We start from the raw sequence: 26,517 nt of genomic DNA on the forward strand, positions 1-26,517 counted from the left end.
CGGATTTGTCCATTTTTTATAACTATTTTTCATTTTAACTTTCCTTCCCCAAACAATTTTTGAACTTCACATACTTTTGTATGGCAATAAACTTCTATCTGTAATGCAAGAGCATAAAAATTGTCTTGCTTCAGTGACATTTCCCATCACCAGGCTTTCAAAACGATAAACAAAGTAAATGATCTCTTAAGCAGATACACTCAATTGTTCATTGTTTGCCTACAAAATACACAATCACTTCATTTTACAGTAAATCCTTTGAGACGTCCTCCCGAAGTGAAAACTACAGCACCAAATGCAACGATTATTATTCTTTAGTGGGAATGTAAATTGATATTGCAACTAAAACAATATTAAAGATTTCCAGCTGACACCATCTACTACGTAAAGTTCATTCAATAATGCTCTGTATACAACATTTTTGAGAGTTAACTGTCAGCAAGACAAGAGTCTAAATTATATGAATCTGCAGCAGTCATAATTTCTCACATTCACAGTTCCAGGTCTGTAACGACAACAACAACAAAATTACATTTGTAAGGCGCCTTTCATGTCGGAAAGATGTCCCAAGGCGCTGAACAGTCAGGGACAGGACCCGAGCATGGGGTGGGGGCAGGGTTGGGGTGAGGGAGGTAGAGGGGGTAGGAGGGCGGCTGAAGGCACGGTCGAAAAAGGGTCTTGAGGACGAGAATTTTCAATTTTATCCTCTGAGGGATAGGGAGCCAGTGGAGCTGGCGAGGGTGGGGTCAATGGGGTCACGGAGCCTGGTGAGGGAGAGGACATGAGCTGCAAAGTTCTGGATGATTTGCAGCTTGTGGAGGGAAGAGTTGGGCAGGCCGACAAGGAGGAGTTTCCATAGTCGAGCCTTGAGGTGACGAATGCGTGTATGAGGGTTTCGATGGCCTGAGGGGTGAGGCTGTGGTGGAATCGGGCAATGTTGTGGATGTGGGGGAAGGCAGAGCGGGTCATAGCACGGATATGGGGGAGAAAGGACAATTGAGGGTCGAACATTGGTGGAGTGTGCAACCGTGGATGCTGATACTGCCGGTGTCTGAGGTGCGGAGCGCTGGCACGAGCCAATCAGGAGAGCCTCAGTCTTGCTGACATTCAGCTGTAGAAAGTTGGCTCTCATCCAGGACTTGATGTCAGGACGTCAGTTGTCCTGGAATCGAGGGTGGAGACAGAGAGAGAGTTGGGTGTCATCCGCGTCCAGGTGGAAGCTGACCCCATGTCTGTGGATGATATCACCAAGTGGGAGCGCGTAGAGGTTGAAGAGGAGGGGACCGAGACAGAGCCCTGAGGAACACCACACGAGACTGTGCGGGGCCTGGAAGAGAAACTATTGGCGGAGACAAATTGGAGACGTGCAACTATAGCTTACCTTTGGCATAACATTTGCAAACAGATGATCCAGGAGTTTTATGGAGTCCTTTCCTTTCACAGTAAATTTACCAAAGGGTGTAAGGTCCATGACTCCCACTTTCTCCATTACATGTTTGCACTCTCGGTGAACTGGCTCAAACCAGTTTGTGCGACGAAAACTGGGTCTGTGATGGATTAAGTAATTTATTTCTTTATTGAGTCCATGGTTTTCCTGATATTCTACATGGTTTTCCTCATAACTATAACAACTTTTAGGACACTTCAAGCGCGATAAGTGTCTTGGAGTGCATAAACAGCTGAAGAAGTTATGAAGCTTGTGAAAGGAAGTCACTTCTGAACATGAGCACCTCCTTTATTCGAAAACAAAACTTACAACCACAGGACTTTTTCTTATGTAAGTCATTAATCAAGCAACTCTGGGCCTCAAACACATCTCTGCAAAAGGTCATCTTGCACTTCAAAGGATGAAGTGTACAATAATACCTATATGAAAGCAGTGCTGCAACTTAAGGCTTTCGGCCAAAACACTTAAATCAAGAGTGATTCTTGGAATCGCTGACTTAATTATTTACAAGTATTCCCCAAATCTCTAGTATTTTAGAAAAATAAATTAAAAAATGCTAATTTTGTTTTTGGCAAAAGACCTGTTTTTTCAGTGTTCTAAATGAGATATATAAATTGCATTTCCACATCTGGTTTTGTGCTCTTGAAATGCTGGATGGTGATTTTCATAGGATTTATTTCGATCGCAATTACAAAAATAATATCCAAATGAATCTGTCTATAACTGGCATTACTGCAGTCCTTGTAACTGCCTCACTCACCAGCATTATTATTGTTTATTATTTAACAAATTTAACATTAGATTTTCATAAATCAATGGAATTAAATGTCCTTGGCTCAGGACGCTGAAACCACAATTTACCTTACAGATACACAAATCTGGTACAGTATTGAGAATTTCAAAGCCTGCTGAATATTTACCAAATTAATCCTGAAGCAGATGGCAAAGGCTACACAAACTTAGCACTTGTGTTTTCAAGGCCCCATAAAAAAACACTTCATTTTTTTGAATTACTAAATATAAATGTGCTGGAGAGCCATGCATACACTATAGACCAATGTTAGAATCTGACCAAAAAAAGGAGTTATAAAAATCAAAGAAGGTTCACATTTGAACGAAAGTGATATTTGGAATAGCATCTGAGGCCAACCTAGAAATTGCAGTTTCCCTTTCTGATATGTCTTTATCTCTCCCCAGTCAATCTCCTGAGCAAATAGTTCCAAAAGCACAAAACAAACAAAACAATAACGAAGGTCAGAGGAACTTTACTTTACAGCCACACACTTCTAGATCATTCCTATGTGGTACATTATTGTATCTTTCATGTTATCTGAAATGTTGTACACTGACCAGCGCCTTGGGACGTCCTCCTGACGTGAAAGGCGCTATACAAATGTAATCTTATTGTTGTTGTTATTTGATCTTGTCCAATAATAAAGTAGTTTTATCTCATGATTATCAGCAAACTGACTGAAACAATCACACATTCAGCCAATTATTAGAGGGACAATTATTTTAATGAGCAAAACTAATATGTCCTCTTTGGCTAAACGTATGCTAGTTTAATCAAAATTGGAAGTATTTAACAACAATGAAAACAATAATCTTTGCATTTGATATAGTGCCTTTAATGTTAAAATGTCTCACGAGGAATTGTTGCCAACTGTAATAAGAGCCTATTTGCACAGGAATGGCCCACAACAGCCATGAACAGGAAAACAACTTGTCAAAAAAATGCCTGAAAAATCAGATAAAAGATCTTTACTGACTTTAGAGATTCAAAAGAATTGGGTTCTTTTATCTAAAAAAAATGGAGTCACAAACCAGAAGTTGCTGTTATTAGTCCTTTAACTTACAGCCTTTTGTTCATGGGATAGCCAATGTACAGTATTTAATTTTTATTAAATGTTAAAAGGTCGCATTACACTTTGAAATCTTTGTGTGTCTTTCTGCCTTTCTCTCCCTCATCTTCTATCTCCATCCCCCTCTCTTTGCCTATTGTTTCTTTCTGTAGATTTGTTTTCTCTGTGTTCTTCATTCTGTCTGTTCTTCACTCTTTTGTTTCTCTTTTGTCAGTATTTCTCTGCAACCTTTGTCTCTGTCAGTTCCGAATTTTCTCACCTTCATTTATTCTTTTCCACATCCCTCTTTCCTAACATTCTCACTCTCCTTCACATCTCTTTCCCACTGAGTCATTCACACTCTTCTGCTCTTCAGCCTCCAAAATGATCCTCCAAAATGGTTTCTTATAAAGATGCTTAATGGAGTAGAGAAAGTAAGCGCAGAACAACTTCAGATATGCCAAGACAGCAGGACAAGAAGGCACAAATTCAGGGTTGTGAAACGTAAGTTTAGAACAAACACCAGGAAGTATTTATTTAAGAGGAAATCAACAGTTGTTTTCCATGTGCTAATTGTCTTCCACCTTCAGCTTAGCTACTCTTTTCAGTCAATAAACTTTTAGCATTTATTTGTATCAAGATTTTGGTTTTCCAGCAATTATTGTACCTTACTCTTCCAGATTAGAAAATGTTGTTAGAGACAATGAACTTCATTAGAACTTCAGAGTTCTCAAAAGCATTAATTCATTTTATTATTTTAAATGAAATGTTGATGATATTTCTTTAACATCCAGATTTGTTTAATTTTTCTTTATAAACCCTATACGACATTCAACACCAGTTTAAAAAACTGCATCTTTAAAAACTAAAAAAAAGGGTCTATGTACAGAGATGTGTTTCAGTTCTTTAAACATTCATGTCATATTTTAAGCACTTTGAGACATCCTCCTGTCATGAATGGTACTATATAAATATAAATTGTAATGTATAGACATTCAAGCGGGTTTGGAACATGATACTGAATCATATCATATCAGTTAGGTGGCGCAGAAATGTTCAAATCAGATTTATTCAGATAGTCTTATCTGTCTTAATTAGGTGCATTCTTCACAGCTGAGTTCATAGAGGCACTAGAAAAGCAGTTCTCTAAGACAAACCGCTGGTTTTCTCTCCACAGAGTGTTTACACCGAGATGTTCAGTATTTCCTTACCTATATCCGGTTTTATCTCCAGGTTTGTAAAACCAATGTGGCTGCTCCCAGCCGGCATGGAATCCCATAGATGACTTGGACTTTAGGGTTTCATAAACCCCACTTATTCTTTCTGTTGGTCTTCCTCCAAATCGTTCCTCTTTGGGGTATCCAACTAAGCGGGGAGGATAGAGATGCATAACTTTCTGTAACTTTTGTAAATCTTAACCATTGCTAAGCCTATTATTCACTATCTTCTATTCTTTTCTTAAATGGTTTGCCATTACATTCTATAATCCTTCTTTAACTGATCTTATTCAGTTGTTCACTAAAATGACTTGTTCGCACTCTCCTCTGCTTTATTGACCTGTCTTCTAATATTGCCTTTCTTGACCCTTGAACAAACTTCCAAATTCCCACCATCTATTTCCAGTGCCCACAGTGTTATCATTGTATAATAGTACAGGCTGGTAGGAATTTCATACCACATTCACAATCCGAAGTTGTAAAATTTTCTAACATCCAGCTAGGTGGGTGGAGACACCTCAGTCAAGGGCTGAAATTCTAGTTGGCATTTCACATATTGATTGACAATATATTATAATGAGGAAATAGGTTAGAGCTCTGATGGCTATATGTACTATCTAGTGTGAACCTGAGAAATATTTTCTGTGGGTGGTTGGGGGAAGAAAAGAAAGACATTTTACCAATCTGGGTCCCTCTTGCCTGTATCAATGTAGATAATTATAGTTTGTTTATAAGAATAATATTTGACTGTGTCTTGCAGTTAGAAACTCGCCAATCACTGCTACTAGAGAAGTTGACTTTGGGATTAGTCACAAAGCAGAATGCAGGATTTTATGCAACATCAACAATGATAACAATTTGCACTTATATAGCACTCTTCACCATGGATGGCATCTCGGAGCGCTTATGCAAGCTGTCATACATCCTGGTTAGGCACTACCGACACATGTATCAGTAACCAACCCCTGCACAACATTAAAGTAAAACATTAATTCAAATTTTTATTTTGATACTGCATAAACTTTTGAAATTGAGCTAAACCAGTAATCTGTGAAGTGATTTGGCAGGGACTTTTGTCCGATTTACCTGAGTGACTAGTGCGGCATTTTGCCTCGATTAACCGTATTTTCGTCCGAATTAACAGGCGTATTTAAAGCAGGTAAGAATACAAATGAATCGGGGCCAGGCATTTCATCTGATTTACCCGGCATCTGGGGTTAACCAGCATCAGCTAAAGCAGATTCCACTGTATTGAAAACTTCAAACCAGCATTATTTACACTAATTATTTTCACTAATAATATAGATGTCAGCAAAGTTAGCAGAATTTAAATCCGTATCTAACTAACCTTAATCCACTATTTAATCTAGCCCCTCTTACCAATATTGTTGAACCCATAAGACTCTCTTGCTTTTTCTATTGTGTATTTGGTTGTCGTCCACTTCCCGTAGCGATTGGGATCCAGTTCAATTAGATCGAAAGCAGGTTCCCCATCCATGATCCAGTCACTGAGGTACTTTCCAACACCACCAGCGTGAATAATTCCATACCTGAAAGCACACACATCGTTCCTTTAAGATTGAAACGAGCCTCAGTCAGAGTCGGTGGTCGATCTGAGAAGCTTAAGTGGAGTTATGGCTTTTTCCTTCCAGAGTCTCTCTGTGCCTTGCACCATCTCCAGCTCTGAGACACACACTGAGATCCCTCCACATGGCTTTCTCTTTATTCAGTTCCCAGGAGGGGTGTAAAAGCTTTCCTGGGGGGGAGCCCTTTGGGACGATCTCCTGACGTGAAAGGTGCTATACCACTATAATCTTTTGTTGTTGCTCTCTGATATTTTTTCTTCCTGTGGGGAAGCTCACAACCTCCAATTTGTTTCACCCTTCCTCCAGAAGGTACTGACTCCTGTACAGTACAATTCAAAGGCCACCGGCCATTCTCTGGCGCCCTGTGACTTATGTTTGAGCCCAGGCAGTGAGTGTCGGCGAGGTATGTCGGCCACGCTTTCAGCCACTACACCCTGAAACTCTGGAACACTTCCCCTTCCACCCTATCTTCAGGTCACACCGGAGTAAGACTCTGCCACTGTCAAGCGTTCTCAGACACTACCCTGCTTGAATGGTGCTGTATAAATGCAAGTTGTTGTTGTATGTAGCTATTTTTTCTGTACTAAAGGATTCCCACTTCACATTGCTTCACAGCTCCAAATTACTATGGACTTAACTTGAATTTCAAGGACCATAGCATTAGCTCCATGTTACATATGTAGAGCCTTCAGCCACTCTGCCCCCAACCTCTGGAATTCTATCCCCCAATCATTCCGCCTCGCCCCCTCCTTAGCCTCCTTCAAGTTCCACCTTAAGACCCTCCTCTTTGACCATGCCATCGGTCACCCCCCTTCCCTTCTCCTCCCTTCTCCCCCCCGACCCCTGCTCGGGTCTGAAATGCTGTACACTGTCCAGCGCCTTGGGACGTCCTCCCGACGTGAAAGGCGCTATACAAATACTTCCAGGCAGGGTGAAACCTTGGGTAAGTTTCCTTACTCCACACGCCTAATAATAATCCCTCCAAAAAAAACAAAACAATAATAAATTGGTCATTCTCAATCCATATGACTGTTTGTGGGACATTGCTGTGCGCAATTGGCTGCCGCGTTCGCCCACAAATATACAGTCAATTCACTTTACAGTGTGTTCTGTGAAGCGCTTTGGGACATCCTCCCGACGTGAAAAGCGCTATATCAAATGCAAGGATTATTATTATTATCTTGTTGTTGTATATGAAATCAGTCTGTTAATGCTCCAAAGCAATGAAGAGAATTGTCCGTAAAATCACAACCATTCTGATACTTTTACAACCATTTCTCTTCCCAACACCCATTACAACATAATTTTCCATTTCTTTGTCATCTCTAATTGTTTTTCTTTGCAATTTTAAGGTATCTTTGTAACTTTATTTATTTTGTGTGCACAAATCATTCATTCATTGTATTGTCCTGTAACAAGAAAACAAGTAAGAATGCTTCATGAAAAAAGGGAAACAGTGAAATGGTTACAAAATTTTGATTGACAACGAATATGTTTTTCTCTTTCTTTTTCTCTCAGTTGTAGATGCACCCACCACACAGTCCTTCAGCACTTTGGCTTAAACAGGATCTGCCTTCAGAAAAAGTATTTCAACTATTTTGGAAATGGAGAGAAGGAATAGAGAAAGCAGTGGCACATGATTTGTGTCATTTCCCTCTCCGTGATAGCAAAATTCCAATCATGTAGGATTTAGGCTTATAAGACGTGTCTCCGAACAGTTATTCATAGTTCCTGAATGTGCATAGAGAGGTTTCCTCCAGTCCATTTCTAAAGTGCAGGTCCACTTCACAACAGACACGTTTTTGCCAGAGCCCCTCACATAAGGACTTGGATTAAACAGTTATAATAAAAAATTAGAATCAAGGATACCTCAGTGTTGAATCTGCAAAGAGACTGTGTTTTCTATAAACATGAATTTCTATAAAGATGGGTTTCTATAAACAACAACAACCTGCATTTATATAGCATTCTTCACACAAGGTAGTGTCCCAAAGCGCTTTAATTTATTAATTCTGCCTTTCTCTCCATTTACTGAGACGACAGGGATATGAATTTATCTCAATTTGTAAAGAATATCAACGTGCGCTAACTGGAATAGCTCTATTAGTATAAGACTTGAGCCCATATCCAACTTCAACCGAGCAGGCTCAACGTCACTTAACAATTCTTCCATCTCGGTCATTCATTTCTCATCTTGGGTAACTGCTTCTGTCACTGTCTATTGAGTCCTGATTTTGACAGTATTAGTTCCCTCTGAGATATTCATTTCTATGAGTAACTCATGCCACAAAACTATGGCAAAACTGCAGCCAGAGGTTGTATCAGAGCAGTTTCTGCTCCACTGGTTTGCAATGGAAGAATACTTTCCATTCATAAACTTTTGATTGCTTTGTCCCTATAAAAGGGAACAGAGGGTCGTTGTCTTACAAATGCATGTATTTGTGTTTATGTGTATGGGGGGAGGGGATTAGCCGGGTGTCTGACACACACAGAAACAATCACCATGCTTAAGAGTATCCAAACCAAACTGAGAATTCCATGTATACAAGGAAATTCAAGAGTTGTTTATTGTAACGGAATGCACTTTCTCCCTGGAGGGATGCATTCTTCTTACCTAATTCTGGAGAGTATTAGGTGCAGGTTGGCAAGAGCCAAGGCTTGGGGACCTCAAATTGTACGCTGTGATATTGCTGGTGTTTAACCAGCTAAAATCGCACAGCATTTCACTGAAAGCACTGTCTGGCAAGCTTCCTGCTGCTTGTCCAGCTTCGACCATCTTACCCTTTAGGGCTTTGGCTTGCAGGGTTAACAGCAGCTGAGTGGGAAGAATTCCTGCTCCCCGTGGCCAGGCTGCATCTTCAAGTCCTACAGTTTAGCCAAGCTGGCTGCTGTGTCATCAGCAGTGCCTTGGAGTACTGTAGTCCTACCATAAATTGAAACCACTGAAACGCCAAAGAGGGATTACTACATTCTAACATTCCATTGCCAAGCAAATACCTTGGAGCCAACTCAGTTCCAAGGAGACTCTCCACCTCAGCGAGACACATTGTGAAGGACTACATGCTCCTTGGCTACAAACAACAACATGGATCATGCATCAGAAAGATATAGAAAGGAAAGAATAACTGAGCTTTTTCAAAAAAGAATCGATATAAAATACCATATAAATACAATATAAAAATGCAACACAATATAAAAACATAGCTATATCTTCTAAATTTAAATGTATGGTGCCAACGGCAGTTTTTCCTTAAAATTACAAACAATGAATGAAGGTACAATTCTTCATTGCTTTGCATTGTTTCTCGTAATTTGAACAACAAATGAATTAATCTTAAACCATGAATGCATTGACAGAAGAATGAAAATCAATAATAATAATAATAATCCTTACAGTTGATATAGTGCCTTATCATGTCGTTGAGACATCTCAAAGCGCTTCACAGAATATACTGTAAAGTGAATTCACTGTATATTTTGTGGCGAAACATGGCAGCCAATTGCACACAGCATCATCACTGTGAGAAGCAGTAAAAGATACAATGGGTTGAATGTGAGTAGAAAAGTGTACTTACGCAAAGCCAATAGCCACCCAATAGTTGCGGACTCCTTGATGTGGCCCAAGCATAGGAAGAATATCTGGTGTGTATGTTATGGGGCCTGACACCACGTTAATGATGTCGGCTTCTTTCAGAACTGGAACCAAATCCATTGCAGCCTCAACATTATCCATGATTCTATCCAAATCTGATTCAAAAAGTTCTTTCCCAAATCCTGAAAAAGACACATCATTTATATAGTTTTCCCCCCTCACACAATGTATGAATCATATTACATATGAGATGAAAACAGCGGCAAAGGCAGAAAGGTTTAGTATTGCTTTGACCACACTTGCCCTCCTCAGCCCCTCAGCTCCCCACCCTCATAACCGGGGCCCAGGAGAACTGTCAAGTGCATTGGGATGTCCTCCTGACGTAAAAGGCACTATGTAAGTGTAAACTGTATTGTATTGTTAATAGCCCAAAAGGTTGAGAAGGCGGAGTGCACTGCTCCAGAGGCTGTGGATGGAAGCAACAATTGGGAAATAGATAGTTGGGAAGAAAGGGCATCAAGAAATAAGGAGGAAAGGTGACTAAAAGGTCTACTATTATCTAAGAAAATGGCAGAACACTCTTGATTAGGCAAATGCTCTATCCTGTTCCTATTTTCCTCTCTGCTAATAGAAACGCACAAAATGACCTCACTCGGGCTCTATTCTCTTACATTGGTGACTTAGCTATTTGTGGTACCATGTTCTCCTACAATATACATTAACTATACTTCACAGTAAAATCTTGAATAGTGCTGAGAGGATTTGAAAAACATAATAAAGCGCAGTATCAAACACAAGGTTTTTTTTATTTTAAAAATGAATTGTAGTTCCTTCACGTTGGTCTCATTTCTAATAAATTATACTGTAGAAATTTAAAAATAAATGTTTTTTGATTGACATCCAGAGATGCTGTACGAGTTTCTAGTTATTTATGTAGTGTTAAATAGGAAAAGGAACATGTCAATATTAACCAAATCACCAAACTGCTCTATGTTTTTATGTTGATTGTCCTCTATGTTTACCTGGTGGAACGCCATCTGTTACCCAAGATTCCTGAATCTTCATCTTTTCCTGGTGCTCATAAGGCCCAAACAGCAGTCCATCGCGCTCCTGACGCAGGTAGTATGACCCATCCAGGTCACGGATGACAGGTATCTCTTGTTTCAAGGCTTTCACCTCTGGGATTGTTGATGTGATGATATATTGGTGGTGGACAGGGACAAGCGGGTGCTCAAGCCCAATCATCTTCCCAACTTCACAGGCCCAGAATCCTAGAGCAAAAACAACAGGATAAGTGACCTTGTTCATCAGAAGAAACTGGATAGAAGCACCTAGCGTCAACAACAACAAATTGCATTTAAATGGCTCCTTTGATGTCGGTAGTTCCAAGATTTGCACCCAAGCTGGGGGGAGGGGGGGTGGGGGGGAGGGGGGGTGAGGGTGGAATCAAGAGGGATAGACGGCAAGGGGGCGGGGGTAGGAGGATGACCGAGGGCTTGGTTAAAGAGGAAGGTCTTAAGATGGGTCTTGAAGGAGAAAAGGGAGGGGGTGAGGCGAAGGGATGGAGTTCCAGAGAGTGGGGGCAGAAAGGCTGAAGGCCCGACCACTGATGGCGGGGATATGGTGCAGACCAGTGCCCATTTAGCGGGGAGAACGGTCAGGTTAGTAAGATTTTAGCAGGTCGCGTAGGTAGGAAGGGCAAGACAATAGACGGTTTTAAAAGTGAGATTGAGAATCTTAAACTCAATCCTCTGGGGGATGGGAAGCCAGCATAGCCAGGTGTGGACATGGTTGATAGGCTCATGGAGCTTGATGCAGAGAGGACACATCATGTTATGTGCAGTTCTGCTACAGACTACATATATTGAACATAAAGTTCAATCACGCTATTGTTACAAATACACTATCAGATGTCTGTCCAACTCAGTTGGTAGCTCTCTCCCTCTGAGTCACAAGATTATGAGTTCATGCCCCATGTTGGGAATTTGAACTCATACAGTGTAGGCTGACACACCAGTATAATGTTGGAGGAGTGCAACATTATTGGAGGTGCCATCTTTTGGATGAGACGATGAATCGATGTCCCATCTGCCTGGTCCAGTGGCATTAAAGAGCCCACGGCACAATTTGAAAAGAGAGTTTCTTTCTCCTGATGTCCTGGCCAACAACACTGAGATAAAATAGGTCATTTGCATGTGGGACACTTTTATGCATAAAGTGTTCTCCTACAAATACACACTCACCCCACTTTACAGTAAATGCTTTGAGATGTTCTCTGCAAGTTACATTAAATGTAAGGATTATTATTATTATATTGTATCATTGGAGTTCTGTAGTTGTAAATTATTGTAAAATCAAAGCAAAATTATGTGTTCTCTTGTTTGAAAACCATAGAATGGAGTTGTTTTTTTTCTGGTGGATAAGCACAGGTTATTTGACCAGTAAATCCACCAACAACATGAAATATGTCTTTCCTTGCTTGATGGATTCAGACCTTTGAATAAGTGCACTAGGGGGTTTAGGACACAATCTTGCCCATCACCAGCAGACAAGAGAGAGTTCTCCCCAGCAGGAAGGCAAGACATGATATTAATAATAACAGTAATGACAACAGTCCTTGCATTTAATATTGCCCTTATCACATTGTTGAGACGTCCCAAACTGCTTCACAGGATAAAGTACTCTACTGTAAACTACATTGACTGTTTATTTTGTAGGCGAAACTCGGCAGGCAGTTTACGCACAGCAGTGTCCCACAGACGGGCATGGAGTGAGTGACCAATTTTATTATTGGGAGATTGTTGGCCAGGACACCAGGAGAAACTCTATTCTTTTCGAATCGTGCCATGGAATCTTTAACATCCCCCTGAACAAGCAGACGAGACCTCGCTTTAACACGTCATCTGAAGGACGATATCCTTATAACACCTTGTCATATCAAAACCCCTCAAAAGCAGTTTTCCGTGTACTGCAGTGTCTGTGCATTCGTAGGTGAACATTGCATCAAAGTAAATGTTTTGTCAAACTATCAATAAAAACCAATTTGAACTCATGGTTGGGTTTCTGTCTGACTGTGGAGAACACTCCTGCAGCCCTGTTTGAGAGGAAGAGGTCACTTTTTTAAAAAAACTCTGTGGTGCTTGATTCGCAGCAATATCTGACCTGATCTGTGCTGACTTTGTAGAAAATGAAAACTGCAAGAAGGCCACTAAATCTGATTAGCTTTGGCATTCATGTCAGCAAATAAGCATTTTACCTGGCGGGAACTATCAGCCTACTTTCAACTCTCTCAGGACTTGAACTTATCAAAAGAAAAACTGAAGACGAACCCTAAACTTTAGAAAAACAAGAGGGAGAAATAGGTTTTGAAAAGAATGTTTAAGTCAAACAATCTTTTTGGCAATTTTATCTCCTCCTCTGTTCCTCTCTTGAATTGCTTTGAAAGGCCCCAAAAAGTATCTATGTGAGGGGCTAACTAAATGCAAGTTGTAGTTGTATACAATATTAAATTACAAAAATACAAAATGGCATTTGTATAGCATCTTTCACTATCCCAAAGCACTGACTCTCCTCAGCTATGGGTCATTCCACAGACACCAGCAATCCTTGCACAAAATAACACCACCAACAACTTGCATTTATATAGCGCCCTTCACATGGGGTGGCATCCCAGAGCCCTTGAATATATGTGATATGTTAAGATATGTTAAGATATATGTTAAGATATTAACATATCACATATAAAAATCATCAGAAAAAGTACTTCCCATTGTAAACTATGACCCATGTTTATATAACACCAACTTTTGAGACTTCAGCTCTGACCCGAGATCATCTCAAAGCTGAGTCAGTTCGGCATAAATGGGCTTCTTTTCCAGGATGTAATTTACATCGTAAGGTACTTTTTGACAGTGAGGTGCTAGTAATGTCACCACTTTCCTGAAGTGCTCTTTTTCAACCTCATTGCCACATTCAAGAGATATCCTCATAACAATTGCTTTCAGTTGCAATGACATGCAATCTAGCACAGAAAAGTGGAGCTCTACTATAAAACAGTTGTGTGGCTCATTCATCACTGCCTTGGTCATCTTCAAAGCTTATGACAGGGTCTGATTCTGCAATCTACAGAAGTCAAACTCTAAAGAAGTTATCATCTTACGATCGACCAAAATTATGTTCACTTTCTTATCCTTGGACACTTTGGGGCAATTTGGGGGATTCTCCACTTTCTCTACTCTGATTCTTCACATATGAATGATCAATTACACTTACAATCCAACCCAATGCACTCTTTCTCTAATGATTCCTTCAGCTCGTACTCTCATTGCATACAGCCTTCACCGCTCTCGCTGTGCAATAGATGAACCACAAAACTTGATCTCCTCTATGTTCAATGGGATGATAAAAGTTGTTTGTTTCAATGACTCTCAATGAAGTCTAATCAACAGCTGCCACCTCTCACTTTCCATGGCGCCTCTCCTAATCCTTCTATTAACATTTTGGGCCTCACTATCTTCTATGGTCTCAATTAGAACTCTCATTGCTAATGTGGACTCAAAAAGCTGTTTCCTCTTAACTGAAAATGATTTATTTAATCCTTAAGAAATCCTAACTATCTATGAAATTAGTTAAATGGTTCAATACTGCTTCTGTATAGCGTCAGTTTTTTTTAAGCACTTCTTACATTCCAGCACAACAGGACTAGAAAAAAAGGTTTGCCATTTGTTAGGTTACCTTTCCCTCACCTTCAGCCTCTATCTTCTTCCTATGCCATAACCTTTCCTGTGTCTCCTGTATTTTATCATGAGACTATGATCACATTGGAAGAACATCACAAAGTGCTTCACAAGAGTTACTGTAAAGTGAAATGACTGGATATTTTGTAGGTCAATGCAGCAGCTAATTTGCAAACAGCAATATCCCACAAACAGCTATGAAGTGAATGAGGAATTTTGTCTTGGGGAATTTTTGGGCAGGAAACTAGGAGAAATTCCTTTTTCTTTGCGAGTGCTATGGAATCTTTAACATCCAACTGAACACACACAGTCGGGACTTTGGTTTAATGTCTCGTCTGAAACATGCACGTCCGACGTAGCAGTACTCCCCAGCACTGCAAAGGAGTGACAGCCAAGATTGTGAGTTCAAACTCGCAATGTTGGGTTTGAACCCACAATCTTCTGATTGAGGTGAGGGTGCACCCAACTAAACCAGGCTGACACCTATATGTACAAATATGTACAATTTATTTAATAAAAATGTTGGATGTATATTTACCTCTACATAATGGAAGCTTTAACCGTAATCAGCAATGGTATCCATCAAACTTTTGTTACTTGTTGTTTCACTTTATTTTAACTATAGAGGATAGTTTGATAGAATTATATCTTCACCTTCAAACAAACAAGCAGAAATTCATGTTTGTTACAATCCTGCAACAACCAAGACTTGTTTCTATTCCGATGTTGTCAACACTTTCTCTATCAGTTCATTTCAACCCTAACAAACAGCCTTACCCAAGTGTACAGAATATACCGACTAAGTATTGGGTCTAAAATGTGGGTAGGACTAATATCCCATGTGATAAACACTGTTGAAACGCATACATGCTCCCTTAATTGAGCAATAAACTAATAATGAAAAGGAAATTATTCTGTATCCCCTTTCATTGATTAATTACAAAATTAGGACCTGGATTTTAGACCCCAGCATATGTGTTTGTGATGTGAACCTAATCTCAACCAACTGTTAAAATATAATTCGAAATTATGCAGATTTCTACAAAGTAATAAGAATAATAATCTTTGCATTTGAAATAGCGCTTTTCATGTCTTCTAGACGTCTCAAAGCACTTCACAGAATAGACTATAATGTGAATTGACTGTATATATGTGGGCGAAACGTGGCAGCCAATTGGGCACAGCAGTGTCCCACAAACAGCCGTGGATTGAAGTGACCAATTTATTATTGTATTTTTTTCTTGAGGGATTACTATCAGGCATGTGGAGTAAGGAAACTTGCCCAAGGTTTCACCCTGCTGGGAATTGAACCCAGGTCTCTCGCTTGCAAAACGAGTGCTCTAACCACTGAGCTACAGGACTCCACAAGTAAATGTTAAAATAGTGAGGTAGAGTGTGTTACAATACAACTTAACTTTATCTAGCACCTTTCATGTCGGGAGGACATCTCAAAGACCTCTTGAAGTATTACAGGATTATCTTTCCCTTGCTTATCATTCTTACAATGCAGAGCAACCTTGTTATAATGCCGTAGTATAGCATGGCTTGTTTTTTAGCACTGGTATCTTGAGGTCACATATTAACTGGAAGTGAGGTACACATGTCTTCCATTGCTCCCTCTAAGTCACCGGGTTGCTGTGACATCACTTTGTGCACACTGTGCATGTGATCTATGAGTAGGAATCAACGCTAATGTAATTTCCTGCGCATAGTATTTGCTACCTGTTGATGTATCAATCTCTGGCATGTTCATGTGAAAGAGATGTGGACGAGTGTTGGACTCTGCTCAATCTGTCAGGAAATGATCTGTTGTTTGCACAGGTTGGACAGAAGTTAATGGCATTGTTGTTTTCAATCCAAATGCGAAGTCAAATGCGAGCAGTCGGTATGACTTGACTTGGGTTCAGAGTCAAACATAGGTCAGGTCATATTTGGAAGGTAAACCGAACATTACTGGCTATGGCAATGAAATATTCTCTCCATTCTTTTACTTATATAATGCTTTTAAAGATACTAATAATAATCCTTGCATTTGATATAGCGCTTTTATGTCTTCTAGACATCTCAAAGCACTTCACAGAATATACTGTAAACAACAACAACAACAAGATTCCATTTATAAAGTGCCTTTCACGTCAGGAGGACGTCCCAAGGCGCTGCACAGTTGGGTCATGACCCGAGCAGGGGGGAAATGGTCAGGGTGAGGGAGGGAAGGGAGGGAGCAAGGAGGGGGGAAATGGTCAGGGTGAGGGGAGGGAAGGGAGGGAGCGAGGAGGGGGAAGAGAGTCGAGAGGGGAGCTGAAGGCACGGTCAAAGAGAAGTGACTATTATTCGTGGGCAAAACGCAGCAGCCAATTGCGCACAGCAGTGCCCCACAAACAGTCGTGGATTGACGTGACCAATTTATTATTTTTTTTCTTGAGGGAGTATTATCAGATGTGCAGAGTAAATCTGAAAGTACAACAACGACTTGCATTTATATAGTGCCATTCACCCATCTCTTCCAGCGTGAACAACGCTATATAAGTAGGTGGTTTACAGCTCTGATAATGTCACCCCTGTTACCGTCACTGTTTGGTTCCATCAGATAATTTAAGACTAATCTGTTCTGTTCAACATTCCACCAAACTCCAATCTGATGAGAACTGAAAACGTTACATCTGTCAGGTGGACTTTATTTACCCTCAAAGTAGCTGAAACCCCCGCTGTGGCTTAAATCAGAAACTACCCTGACCCACTCACACTCAAAGCATCTACCCTCCCTCACAGATCATAATCTGTGGACAGCATGATCTTGTTTACTTTCAGAGTTTCACATGATACTAGAGAAGTTTTTCATCCACAGCTATAGGTACATTGATTGCCTCCTTCAAATAACAAAAAACTAATCTTGTTTTGAAGATCATACACATTTCATACACATGAAGGTATGAAATCTGGCACAGTGACCTTCCAATTCACACCGGAAAACACATCACCTGACATTCCTCCCCCGCCCCGCCCCTGCCCAATTGCAATAAACAAGTATTATCTGTAATATTTGGGATATGATGAGCAATCTGTTGAAGCAGAACAACCATTATTTTCCCAATTCCCATTAGAATAATACAAAATAACAATAGTCTTACATTTGGTATAGCGCCTTTCAGGTCAGGAGGATGTCTCTAAGTGCTTCAAAGGATTTACTATAAAGTGGACTGACTGTTTTTTGTGTGAACACAATGGGATCTTTAACATTCAGCTGAACAGGCAGAAAAAGCTTTGGTTTAACATTTCATTTAAAGACAGCACCTCTAACAATGCAGCACTTCCCCAGCATTGCATTGGAGACCCGATGACTTGGAACTCGTGTAGTAAGGAAACTTGCCGAAGGTTTCATCCTGTCGGGAATCAAACCCAGGTCTCTCGCTCGCGAGGTGAGTGCTCTAACCACTGAGCCACAGGACTCCACGTAATTATTAATTCAAAAAATAATAAATTGGTCACTCAATTCATGACTATTTGTGGGACACTGCTGTGGACAATTGGCTGCCGAGTTTCGCCCACAAAATATAGCGTCAATTCACTTTACAGTATATTCTGTGAAGCGTTTTGAGAGACGTCTCAAAGACCTGATAAGGCGCTATAGCAATTGCAAGGATTATTATTATTACTATTATAACACACAGAGTACGTAGAGCAAGAGCCACCCTCCAGGCTATTTCAGGAAATAAACTGTCTATACAACTCATAAGCATGTTATGATCAGTTGACGAGTGAATAGAAAGTCCCTTTATCCTTATCAAAGATTTTTCTGTATAAAAACATGTATGATTGAAATGCAGATCTAAATGTCAATAAGTAGGTTGAAGAACTACGAATAATTCTCGTGTCCTGGAGATGTTTCAGCATAGATAGGGCAGCACAGAATAGAGAGCAGTGCTTGAGAAGGAACAAGACCATTGTTACTGTTATTGACAAGGCACTTGCAAGAGTGTTTCCCAGATAATGGTCTCTGATGGAAAAAGCTAATTATAAGCACATAATGAAAAGTTCACCAGTCAGTAATCGAGGTGTGATCAATCCATACAGTGGAGACGTGCCATTCACTAAAGTGAAGCCATGCTCAATGCAAATCAGGAAGGATGGCACATTGAGGAGATACATTGCGTGAGTTGTTGTAAATTTGCTTTGGGGTCCAACAGTTAGACTGCTGTGTGGGAAAATGAATGTCAGCCGAGCGCTTATGAAGTACGGATATAAGAAAAACAATTCCACATTTATAAGATAATCCCATGTTATAAATTGTTCACCTCAGGAAACATCAAAAGGCTTTTTTCCAAGTAATCACTGATTCCAATTGGAAGTAGTTGTGTTTTCCCAGTCAATGTGCTTCTGCATAATTGAATAAATAAGCACTCCTGATAAGAAGTACTAAAAATGAAGCTGACTTGAACTACAATATGGGAATAAAGATGCAATGTACAGCTGAAATAACATTGATTGAGTCCCCCTTAGACATCCAGTTAAGTGAATGTTCTTGCTGATTCAATAAGTCCCATGTCATCCAACGACAGTGAGAACAAGTTCAGCTGGAACCAAGGTCCATCTAGTTCGCTTTCGCCATCGCGAAGTTCGCCAAGTTATTATTTTCTAGCAGAATTCTATCTAATTTGCTCCAAATGCCCTGGTCAAAAATAATAAAATCCCACCACAGCTTGAATGTTTCAAAATATATTGCTCCTTGAAAAAGCAACCCTGTTTCTGCACAGCTCGGCCATCTATTCTGCCTATTCCTTGTTATGTTACACAGAATACTGTAATGATGCCTTGCATGCTGTCATTGATCTACGGGTTGAAAGGAACACAAGACTTTCAGGTCAGGTTCAGGCGATCTGCTCTTGTTCCAGTTGAATCTGGCTGTAACCTGTTTGTAGCATTTACACAAAAAGCCACATGTTATCAGAATACCAGGGTGAGTTTACAGCCTTGACACTGCTGTTGAGTCCTTTTTTTATTATCTTTATTTATTAATAATAGACTGTGAACGTCATAGGGTGGACTTATTCAGTTTCGAGTGTGTTGTTTTGAGGTCAGTTGTCAGTGTGTTCTGTGTCATTGACATGTTATCTGGTCCATAGTGAAGGGTTAACAACTGATATTCACTCTCCAAGAGTTTAATAGGAAATCATTTATTGCCGAAGGAATTTTCTCCCAATCAGGAAAATCACTCCTTGCTTCCTAAAATGCGGCAAATCATTTTTGCTACTACAGATGACATATCCATAATAATCACAAGCCTTAATTGCATTCCTCAAAATAACTGACCACCAGTAAAGCCACACTCTGGCACTGACACCAGTTGTGACTCTTCGCACCAACTGGTAGCCGATTAAGGCTTTCTTCATGCAAATTTTGCCAACCACTTCCATGCATTGCTGGGCATACGGGTATTTAGTTTCACTCTGAGCAATCAATAAACTACAGATTCATATATTCCTGCAGATGTGACAATAAATAACAATCCTTGCATTTGGTAGTTCAGACATTAGCAATAATTTTCTATTTGATGGAAAAGGTCATCGTTCATCACAGGCTGATACCACGGCAATGCTGCTACAGTTGCTGTACTGTAACTGCATAAACGAGAGAATCAGACGCAGAGTCCTTCATCAACGTCAAAGTGCCTTTGTTTTGTCACATTTTATTTGTGTTGTTCAATTTTTTCCTTTGCCTTTCATCCTCCCCCTCTCATTCCTCTCTTGAAGGTGTTTGACTTTTTTCCCCTTCAATTGGAAAGTAAAGTTCCAAGGGTGACATTTGACCTGCAGTACCTCAGTGACCATTCCTGCATTTTCAATTTTCGTGCCTTGACACTGAACTTCTGGAGGCATCGGAGGTGAGCCTAACTGTGTCCTCACATGAAGTTCATGCACAAGCTACTCTGACAGGGTTTATGGAAACAGGGACCATGGCTGGATTCCCCCTCCCTAACCTGAGGAGTAAGCCAATTGAAAAGTTTATAATGTTGATTTTGTTTTATTCCTGCAACTTTATCTTGGCCGGCAATTATTCCCCATTCCTGGTTGCCCTGAGAAGGTAGTGGTCTAGGCTTCTCTTTAAACCTCTATAGTCCTTACAGTGCTGGTGCTCCCTCATTGTTTTAGGAGCCAAGAGAAAATAAGTTACTGTCTTGTCAGTAAGAGGAAAATACTCACCAACATATTTAGTTCTATGAGGAATCAACACCTGCGAGTTCTAACCACTTCTCTGCAGTGGTTAGATAAAGCAGAGGGCAGTCCTTGTATGTAAAATGGAGCCCAGAGTACTCTACATGCAATGCCCCACACGTCAATGATGCTAAGCAGGAGCGCTCTGCATAACTGAATCAGCAGGGGGCAAAAAATTCCACCTGGGTTAGATTTATTCCATTTATGTAACAATTCAGAGCACTTAGATTTTGGGCAAATGGTTGAATTCAATCTTAATTTTGAAGCCAGTTCATAACTTCCAGAAAACTAGTTTTAAAATTGAGACTGTATTTAAGAATTTGCCAAATTCTAAAACGCTGCATAAATTCAGCAAATCTTGCATTTTAAGACTCCATCCCCAGATGGAACTTTTCCCCCATAGATCTTGTGGATTGCACACCTTTTTAAATGGAGAGAGTCATACCTGCACAGTTCACAATTCTGTTGGCACGGATAACCCCATTTGATGTTTCCACATCCCATGTCCCATCAGATCTCGGTGTCAGGTCTGTGACTGGTGCAGGATAATATAGTTCCGCCCCATAGTGTCTCGCTCCAGCCGCCAACGCCATGGTGAGAGAATATGGATCAATGTGGCCATCTCCAGGGTTATGCAAACCAGCCAGCACCTAAAAAAAACACAAGAGGGACACAGATCAAAATACAACTGACCTGCTGAATAGGAACCTGAAGTGGTGAGCAAGCTCTCATTTTCAGGGTTCAGTCAAGCCAGTGGAGTCGGGCGAGGGTGGGAGTGATGGGGTCACGGAGCCTGGTGCGTGAGAGTACACAAACTGCAGAGTTTTGGATGATCTGCAGCTTGTGAAGGGAAGAGATGGGAAGGTCGATGAGGAGGGAGTTCCCGTAATCCCGTAATGCCACATATTTGGCAACAAAATTATATTAATCTTGCAAATAGCAATGATTAAAGGTAGCTCACGAGAAATGAAGGGCATTTTATATCCAGATTGCATACAAATGTTCCAAATAGTTTCTTAAGAAATGGAATAGAAAAGCAATAACTGGCGTCATCAACATTTGTCAAATTAATTAATAATACAATAATAATAATCCTTGCATTTGATATAGCACTTTTCACGTCTTCTAGACATCTCAAAGCGCTTCACTGAATATACTGTAAAGTGGCAAACCATTTATTCGTGGGCGAAACATGGCAGCCAATTGCGCACGACAGTGCCCCACAAACAGTCGTGGATTAAAAATGACCAATTTATTATTGTTTTGTTTTTGGAGAGATTATTATCAGGCGTGTGGAGTAAGGAAACTTGCCCAAGGTTTCACCCTACCTGGAATTGAACCCAGGTGTCTCGCTTGCAAAGCGAGTGCTCTAACCACTGAGCTACAGGACTCCACAGGTTAAGAAACCTGTCAACATTTAAAAAGGATCCATAGTATCCTTTTAAAAAAAAGACAGCTTTACTTCAACCAAGATTTTGTCTCTGATATTTTGGACATGCTTATATAATGTGAATGTAAAATAAAGGGCACATTTTACTCAATCTGATCATTGGAGGATTAGGTTTGTTTGGAAGGTGCTCATTATTTCTCATGCAAATGAACTTATGTAAAATATTAAGAAACTTTAGAGAAAATAAAATAAACTTATCAACGAGGGCATTTTTGAAAGACTAAAGAAAGGGAGGCTCATGCTGGAAACAGTGCTTTTCTCCATACTGGATTGTATCTTCAACCTGGTCTCATAACTTTGTATTTTGCTAAACATTCTGGGAAAAATTAAGAGCACAAAATGATCCTACAGACTATCAACAAAGTGTTCTGTTGGAATCAACCAAATATCAGTTTACCTTGTCAATGTTTATCAGAGGGAAGAGTTCCTGCACCTTCTCTGGACCAATGATAAACTGCTGTGTCACGTTCCAGTTTGCCCTTGTCATCTGATAATGAAATTCATCCACTCGGGTCGGAGTACAAGCAATGCGGATACTGCCAGGCTGATGAAAGCTGACTGCCTGTTGAAACAACCACAAAGTTAGAAAGTGCCTCAGTAGTTGAATTCTACTCAGTAGATGAATACAGTCAATTCACTTTACAGTATATTCTATGAAGCGCTTTGAGACGTCTCAAAGACGTGATAAAGCACTATATCAAATACAAGGATTATTATTATGATGATGAATTCTTCCCTTTTGCTAAGGTTTTTGGGAACCACTTAAGAATTTTTCTGTTTAACTCTCCTGTCTTTTTCCTTTTTTCAGACAATCTTCTGCACAGTGCTGCGGATTAAAAGTTGTGGTCTGAAACTATTTTTAACTTTATATTTCATGAAATATTTGGGGGATTTGGGGTTGCAAATACTGCATGTATTTTCTTTAATACAAATCATACATGTTGCATTTCATATACACCGCCAATGTTAACATTTGTTATTAAAAGCAAAAGTTCCCACAAAATTCATAGAGTGGTGAATGTTGTTTCATCACACAGGGTCTCCGCAGTAGGTTTACTATTACACTATTAAAGGTTGCGACTGATCACTAATCCAACATTCAAAGTGCAATATAAACATTGTCAATCTTGTGATCTGAATTGATCCTGGCAAAGAGACGTAAGGGAACCCATTTCCAGGGTCAGTTTCAATTCAGTGATAATGCATTGTAAATGATCAGTTTCCATGGTGATTCAATGCCACGTTGTGCAAAAATGCACAGGACCATCATGAAGTTACTGTACAGAGTTCTTCCGATTTAAACAGGGCAGTTCCGCTCTATCATTAAGGATTTACGTGGAATTGGAAGAAACTAAATGATTTTTATGGGAGGGAATAGCCATGTTCTTACATGTTAGTATGATGCATATAGGACTCCCTGCGGGAAATACACTTCACATTCCTGCCGCTATTCTTCGTATTTCAAGAAGCTTTTCCTGAAAATGTTTTTCAATTGGAATATTTGTTCATTCCATATTTACATCCCTATAACCTTCAATACTATTCTCATGCTAATAGTTATCACCTCTGATCCTATCCTGTAGCCTGTAGCTCAGTGGTTAGAGCACTCGCTTTGCAAACGAGAGATCTGGGTTCGATTCCCGGTAGGGTGAAACCTTGGGCAAGTTTCCTTATTCCACACGCCTGATAATAATCCCTCAAAAAAAAACAATAATAAATTGGTCACTTCAATCCACCACTGTTTGTGGGACACTGCTGTGTGCAATTGGCTGCCACATTTCGCCCACAAATAAACAGTCAATTCAATTTACAGTATATTCTGTGAAGCGCTTTGAGACGTCCAGAAGACATGAAAAGCACTATATCAAATGCAAGGATTATTATTGTTATCTCACACAAAATGCTGCTGAAAATCTCATCCACACCTTTCTCACATTCTATTTTTTTTGGTCAGCCGGGTGTCTGACACATGCAGAAAACCATCACTGTGCTTAACAATATCCAAACCAAGCTGAGATTTCCATGCATCCCACCTACACATGGAAATCGTTGAGGGACTGCTGGAGTCCAACCAGCTAAAACCGCATAGCTTTCCAGTGATGCCACGGTGTGGCAAGCTGCTTGTCCAGTTAGGACCGCTTCCCCTTTAGGGCTTTGGCTTGTAGGGTAAACAGGAGCTCAGTGGGTTGACTCCCTGCCACAGTGAGTCTGCCCTTCCAGGTCCTGCCAATGAGCGATGCTGTCATCAGCAGTGCCCTGGAATACTGAAGACCCACCTGGCTCAAGAACCGGACTATCGAGATCACCACAGAAGGCTCAATTCTGACATTCGTTGCCGGGCTTGTCACCTTGGAGCCAGTTCAGCTCCAAGGAGACCCCGCTTCCGGTCTTCATTTCTCAAACGCACTCCTCATTGCTCTCCCCAGTTCCACCAACCACAAGGTCCAACTCATCCAAAACTAAGCCACCCGTATCCTCTCTCGTACCAAACTCTGTACGCCCGTTATTTCCCTATCCTCACCAGACTTCACTGGCTCTTAATTTCCGAAAGGATCAATTTCAAAATCCCTGACCTCAAGCTCAACCATCTTCCTTCCTCTCATGCCCCCCTCCTCTAATCCGCCCCCTACGCGCAGCTACCACAAGCCCCCTATCCTCCACGCCCCCTGCGCTGCATCATCGGTGACCGTGCCTTCAGCCACGATGCCAACCTCTGGAATTCCTCGCCTCAATCCCTCTCCCTCACTCCGCGTCTAAACACAACCGCTGTCAGTGCTCTGAGACACCATCTCAAGTGAAGAAGGTTATGCAAATATATAGGGTACTGCGCTTTTGGAAGTGTGTGTGTGTGTGTGTGTGTGTGTGAAACAGTGAACCCGGGGGGCGCTGCGTGTGCGAGAGATTGTGACCGCGCGGGGGCGCTGTGTGAGAGCGATAGTGACCGCGGGGGGGCGCTGTGTGTGGAGGTTCCCGCTATATCTGGGCGTTGTGGGCAGATTGGGGGCGGGTTCACGCCCAATTGGGCGTGTTTTTGTCGTCGAACAATTTTCGAGTTTCTTACGCAGTTTCAAACAAAAACCCCAGAAATGCTGCCGGGCTGATGGGTTGGGGCTATCTTTGGGCTCAGCGGTTGGTGGCGTTTGGGCTACAGGAGGACGCCTTGTAATCCTCTGGGGGCCGAGGCGGCAAAATGGCGGCGGCTCAACAACAGCAGCAGCAGCAACAACAACAGCAGCAGCAGCCGCCGGGCCTGAGCCCCGAGCAGACGCGGGTGGTGTTGGCCGAGGTGATCAAGGCCTTCGGCTGCCCGGAGAACGCGGCGCGGCTGGAGGAGGCGCGGGACAACGCGTGTAACGACATGGGGAAGATGCTGCAGTTCGTGCTGCCCGTGGCCACCCAGATCCAGCAGGAGGTCATCAAGGCGTACGGCTTCAGCAGCGACGGCGAGGGCGTGCTCAGGTTCGCCCGCATCATCAAGGCCTACGAGACCCAGGACCCCGAGATCGCCGCCATGTCCGGGAAGCTCAGGTCTCTCTTTCTGCCGCCCATGACGGCGCCTCCCCACAGCTCGAGCATCTCAGCCTCCTGACCCCACCCCCCATCCCACCCGGTCCGGCCCTGCACTGGGAGAGGGACAAGGACCAGAGAGAGAGAGACAACCAAGGACCTGAGGATATTGAACACTGGCTGAACCTCTTTCTCCCCCCCCACCAGGGTCAGATAAGCTCTGAATTGACATGATCCACCCCAATGCCTCTGGCCACCCGCTGCCTCCCCACCATCTCCTCCTCCTCCTCCAACTCCAACTCCAATTCCATTGCCAACTTCAACGTCTTGCATCTTCTGCCCGGCTTCTGCGCCTCGCCCTCACCCGCCAAGCTCTGCCCCGTTACTACACGTTGCATTCCAAGCTGTTGGTTGGTTGGGGTGATGGGCCGGGGGTGACCTTTTTGAGTGAGATTGGGGCGGTTTTGTGGTCTGGTAGAAGTAGACATGTGTTGTGTACGCCAGAAATGCTGGAACCTGTATAAATAAACCTCTATTTCAGAACTAAGCCAAAGTGCCCAGTCTGTGTTATTCTGGTTCCACGTACAACGGCTTAAAATGTTTTCTCTAAAAGTATGACAAATTAATCACAATGAGTGTGATCACAGTTGGCATTCTAACCAACATAACCTTTATTTTCTTCATTGAGGCTATCTAAGGGTGTTCTCCTTTTCTGATAACTGCCCGAGGGAAGTTTGAATCATCAATGTGCAGCACAAACATTACATACACATTACAATGGCTGGCATAGTTAAAGGTTGATGGAAGCACTTGCCTGTCCAGTCTCTTCCTCCAATTTTTCGTACAGTTTGATGCTGTAGTCATGAATTTTCTTCAAATTGATTCCAGGGTGAAAATACGTTGTTAATCCAGCCTGTAGGAAGATAAAATAT

General features: G+C 41.4%; 2 protein-coding genes across 3 annotated transcripts in view; one reads left to right on the forward strand and one right to left on the reverse strand.

The window, feature by feature from the left end:
- The window catches only part of dmgdh (dimethylglycine dehydrogenase), a 45,881-nt gene that overhangs the window by 10,702 nt on the left and 8,662 nt on the right, over positions 1 to 26,517 (reverse strand). Inside the window, exons 3-10 of one of the 2 annotated variants that reach the window (XM_042334789.1) lie at positions 26,400 to 26,498; positions 22,476 to 22,640; positions 21,074 to 21,278; positions 10,706 to 10,954; positions 9,667 to 9,865; positions 5,886 to 6,055; positions 4,500 to 4,653; positions 1,382 to 1,547 (exon numbers count right to left, since the gene is read on the reverse strand). In XM_042334789.1, coding sequence (XP_042190723.1) covers positions 1,382 to 1,547; positions 4,500 to 4,653; positions 5,886 to 6,055; positions 9,667 to 9,865; positions 10,706 to 10,954; positions 21,074 to 21,278; positions 22,476 to 22,640; positions 26,400 to 26,498 — 1,407 coding nt within the window. Of the gene's footprint in view, positions 1 to 1,381; positions 1,548 to 4,499; positions 4,654 to 5,885; positions 6,056 to 9,666; positions 9,866 to 10,705; positions 10,955 to 21,073; positions 21,279 to 22,475; positions 22,641 to 24,651; positions 24,697 to 26,399; positions 26,499 to 26,517 lie in introns of those variants that run through there. The other variant, XM_042334793.1, reaches the window with a different exon arrangement.
- Positions 25,055 to 26,132, forward strand: grcc10 (gene rich cluster, C10 gene). Its single transcript, XM_007892079.2, has one exon. The coding sequence runs from the start codon at positions 25,269 to 25,271 to the stop codon at positions 25,665 to 25,667; it is 399 nt and encodes a 132-aa protein (XP_007890270.1). The 5' UTR covers positions 25,055 to 25,268; the 3' UTR covers positions 25,668 to 26,132.

The sequence above is a fragment of the Callorhinchus milii genome, unplaced genomic scaffold (assembly GCF_018977255.1).
Source record: "Callorhinchus milii isolate IMCB2004 unplaced genomic scaffold, IMCB_Cmil_1.0 Scaffold1, whole genome shotgun sequence".
NCBI lineage: Eukaryota > Metazoa > Chordata > Chondrichthyes > Chimaeriformes > Callorhinchidae > Callorhinchus > Callorhinchus milii.

What these genes read in the sequence shown, in the direction of transcription:
- grcc10 (XM_007892079.2), top strand. Translation starts at nt 25,269, where the DNA reads ATGGCGGCGGCTCAACAACAGCAGCAGCAGCAACAACAACAGCAGCAG.